Raw genomic sequence first — 4,493 nt, 5'->3', positions numbered from 1 at the left:
GTGAATTCATTGGTATGCTTCCTTACCAAGGAAGTCCAATGAATCACAGACTAGGCATTCCCTTGTTCATCTAGTTTTTGTAATGGAAATTGAAACATGTCTACCTGATGGAACAAAAAAAAATAGACTAAAACTGAAGCATACTTTTTTTTTCCACCGAAAAAAAACGAACCATCTATTAAGTATAATAGGTAGTTACACAACGTATGCAAAGCATTGCTAGTGGACTCGTTCTTTGCCATGAGACAGGGGAGAGAACAGAGTCGCTGCTGAAAGATAAAGATCAGCACCATCAAGCGCACCCGGAAGGCAATGAGCCAGCGCAGGGACCCCAAAAAATTACATTCAGGAAAGAGAAGTCGTGCGCCGAAAAGAGCCATGAGAAGAGGCGTAAAGCCTGCGTCGACAAGAGCCATGAGAAGAGGCGTAAAGCCTGTCTAATAACACTCCTCGCTGAGCCCGAGGAAGAGCAGACCGACGAAGAGAAAACCCATGCTGAAAGATTCGCACAGGGAAAGAGCACCCATCGACCAGGCAGAAATCCTGCGTAAGCACGACCAGGATTCTGGAGAAAAGGGAATAAAGAAAAAGACCAGGTCGAAGCGGGCATCCTTTTACAAGGAAAGCAGCCCGAGAGACCTAATAAAGAGCTGAGAAACAGCAAAGAAAAAACCAGAGAAACAAGACAAGTATGTACAGAACACATGAGGAAGAAAAACAGAGGAAAGAACTAAGCGAAAATGGGCTGCTCAAGAGGACGAGCAACCCCATTTTCATCTTCCAGGACAATCCACGACCCCATCACTTGATTGACACCTTCTTTGGAGAGACGGTCAGCGTCAGAATTTCTTTCCCTGTAAATGTGACTGAGAGAGAGCTCCGAGAAGTGATTTTTTAGTCGAGAAACTTCTCTGAGCAAGGGAAGCAGGGTGAAGTTGTTGCATAATTGCATCCCATTGAACCAGCGCACAGTGTTCATAGAATCCCCAAAGATCTGAACCTCATGCATATTGCGCAGGACAAGCCAACCGAGGAGAAGGTGGAGGGCTTTCAATTCAGCAAAATTATTGGAGCCTTGTCCTAGGCCAACAGAAGCCTTGACAGACTTATCCTTTGAAAGATGAATTATTAAACCAGCCCCACAGCGGCCATTTATATCTGAGGCTCCATCAAAGTAAGCCCACGGGATGGAAGGTCTTATTATTTCTTGTCGAACCAGCCTGGGAGGAGGAGAAGTAGGCGGAGTGGGGATACTATCGAAAATTGCAGCTCCTTCAGCGGCCAATCTTGCGATCGGGAAGACAGAGTCCTTGAAGATGACCTGGTTCCTAGCCAGCCAAGTCCCCCAGGTGATGAGGAGTGGGATGGATCTATCTCTGTCGTTTGTAGCTTCATTCCACCACTTTTGCCAGGCTTCCGAAATCCCTTGCCCTTCCCACCTATAAGGGATTTTGATTAACCTTAACGTTTCAGCCCAAAGACTAGTGTTGAAGGGGCAGAAGAGGAACAGGTGTTGAACTGATTCAGCGCTGTTCTTGCATAGAGGACACTAGCCCGGGCCTATCTTACCCCGTCTTTGAATAAACTCCCAAGTAGGGACTTTTTGGAGAAGAGCACACCAGAAAAAAAGTCTTGTTTTCGTTGGACCTTTTAGCTTCCATAGAGGTTTGGCCCACCAAGACGGGATTTCCCACCCTTTCTGGGTCATCATCCATTTGTACCCCATCTTTGGAGAGTAGATTCCATTCTGAGCAAAAATCCATCGAAGTTCATCTGGGGCGTCGGAGAGTCTGACAGAAGAATTAAGGAGGTCATTCCTGTACGAATCCCATTCCTCCAGCCATTCTTCATCCAGTTGAAGATCTATTCCTTGCATCCACCCTTGGTTCCATATAGAAGTCGTCTGAGGGTCGGCCACCTGGTTTAATGTGAGGAGACCTTTCTCTTTTAACACCGCATCCAACCCCTGAGATAGGGTGAAACGCTCTGAACAGTCAATCCAAGGATCTCTGCCTAACCTTATTTGAGTGCCATCGCCCACACTCCAAGCCAAACCCTTTTCAATGATGTTGACAGAGGAAGCCACAGCTTTCCAGACCACCGATGAGTGTTTGCAGGCCTTTGATGGCAATCTGATCCAGTCTGTCATTGATAGGGGGTCGATGTATTTTCTCTTAGTAACAGAAGTCCACAAATTGTCGAAAGAGATTAATCTCCAAGCAAGCTTCGCTGCTAGAGATTGAGAGAAGCATGGAAGGTTTTTGATCCCCCAGCCTCCCCACTCTTTGGGGCGAGCCACTTTATCCCAGGCGATCCAGGGAGTAACCTTTTCTGACTTGGAACCTGCCCAGAGAAACCTGCTGCAAACTTTATCGATTTGGGAAAGGACTCCTTTAGGAACCCAAGTCAAACTAGCCCAGAAGACAGGCACAGCCATGAGCACTGATTTTATTAGCACAAGCCTTCCCGCCCTGGAAAGCCATCTGAAGCTCCAGTGTTTTATTTTTGATTCGATTTTGACAAGAATCCAGGTCCAATCTTTGTTTCTGTAGTTGTCCGGTTTGAGGAGAAATCCCAAGTATTTAAAAGTATCCTCTAGCGCTTTGACATCAAAATTTAATACCATCTTTACGCTGTGCACCATATCTTCGGACAATCCTGAACACGTTAGAGAGGATTTCTTCTCATTTATACAGAGTCCAGTCGCCTTCAGGAAAAGGTCCATGATCCTTTTGAGCGTCTTACAATCCTCCAGACTGCCATTACTAAACAGAATAATGTCGTCCACGAATAAAAGATGGGTAACCCAGAGATTTTCAGCTGCTTCAATGCCTTTGAGGGTTCCTTGTCTTTTAGCATCATGGATCAATAGGCTGATGCCCTCTGCAGCTAATAAAAACAAAAGAGGAGAGAGCGGACAGCCTTGACGCAATCCGCGTTCAGGGTTGAAAAAATTGGAAGCCGCTCTGTTAATTAAAACAGCTATGGAAGAGGAAGAAACACAACTCATAATCCATTTCACGAAGTCATACCTGAATCCCAAGTGAGTTAGCAGAAGTCTGAGGAACAGCCAGCTTATTCTGTCAAAAGCCTTTGACAAATCGATTTTCACAACAACTCCTCTCTTTTTCCTGATTTTGAGACTATGAAGAGTTTCTTGAGCAACCCCTACCGCTTCATGGATTTGTCTACCGTCTAGAAAGTTGAATTGCTCAGGGGATCTATTTCAGGAAAGGAAGGGTTTTAATCTGGAAGCAATGACTTTAGCTATGATTTTGTAAACACAGGTGCACAAGGATATGGGTCTGAAATCTGCAAAGGAGCCTGGGAGGTCAGATTTAGGAATAAGAGCGAGAAAAGTGGAATTGAAGGGATGGAAAATTGATCCCGTACACCTTGACTCTTCTACAACTGCCACAAGCTCATCACCAATGAACTCAAAAAAGTGTTGGAAGAATTCGACAGTCCAGCCGTCCGGGCCGGGGCTTTTGTCCTTTTGCATGGATTTGAGAATGTCCTCAACCTCTTCCTTAGAAACAGGGGCCATGATGGAATCATTTCCTTCCTCCTCTATGAACCTAGGGAAGAACTGAGCAACTCGAATGACTTCAGCGATGGTTGCTTCCTCTGGTTGTTTAAAGAGATTCTTAAAATAGGAGTTCCCTAGAGAAGCTAGCTCTTCAAAAGAGTGAGCCTTATCCCCATTGGCTTTTTTCATTTTCCATATGGTGTTGGAATTTTTCCTGCCTTTTGCATAGTTTTGGAAAAACTTGGTGTTGTCGTCCCCCGCCTGCAACCATATCGCTCTACTTTTTAAGCGCCAACTTTCTTCCCTGTTCTGAAGAATCCGCTTCCTTTCCAATTCCAGATCTTTGAGTCTGGCCCGAGACTCTTCAGTTCTATAACCAATACCTCCTGAATCTTCAAGGAGGGCTATTTCCGTATTGACATTTTCCAGAGATTTTTCTTCATTTAGTTTCTTCTGGTGAGCCCAAGTCTTGGAGGCGGCCTTCATCCTTGTGAGATTTTCCATGAAAGCCTTGCCACGACCTTCATCTTCGTTGAGGTTATCCTTAATCCAGGTGTTGTGGAAGAGGTTGATATAGGATGCATCCATAAGCTAGGAGGCATTAAATTTGAATGGAGTGCCCGGTTTTGGGAAGGCACCCTTCACCTCGAGGAAAACAGGGAAATGATCCGAGAGACCTCCTTCTCCAACCCAGTGTCTGAAAGCCTGAATCTTTTCGGACAACGAATCACAAATTAGGAATCTGTCGAGCTTCTTCCCAACCCAATCATCACCTATTCTTCGGTTTCTCCACGACGGACGCATCTTAAGTGGAGTGACATCCACCAAGGGAGAGGAGGCCAGCTTGTATGTGAAGAAATCCGTGAGAGGGTCTGCTCGGGCTCTGACCCCCCAGGACTCTGTCGGCCCCAGAGAAAAGTTGAGGTCTCCGCCGATTACAAGATTTGGGTGCGTCATGAACGAC

General features: G+C 45.8%; 1 protein-coding gene across 1 annotated transcript; it reads right to left on the bottom strand.

Moving 5' to 3' along the window:
• Nucleotides 1-730: 730 nt before the first annotated feature.
• Nucleotides 731-4,117, bottom strand: LOC149200385 (uncharacterized). Its single transcript, XM_089400934.1, has 3 exons — nt 3,396-4,117; nt 1,722-3,032; nt 731-1,439 (listed from the first exon to the last, which is right to left on the bottom strand). Exons 1-3 carry the CDS (start codon nt 4,115-4,117, stop codon nt 731-733), a joined length of 2,742 nt encoding a protein of 913 aa, XP_089257060.1.
• Nucleotides 4,118-4,493: the final 376 nt, after the last annotated feature.

This window comes from Pinus tabuliformis, chromosome 2_1 (assembly GCF_031772625.1).
Source record: "Pinus tabuliformis cultivar Carrire ecotype Pingquan chromosome 2_1, CPIR1, whole genome shotgun sequence".
In the NCBI taxonomy this organism is placed as follows: domain Eukaryota; kingdom Viridiplantae; phylum Streptophyta; class Pinopsida; order Pinales; family Pinaceae; genus Pinus; species Pinus tabuliformis.
Note: the sequence above shows the minus strand (reverse complement) of the source record. Positions and strands in the feature narration are given on the sequence as shown.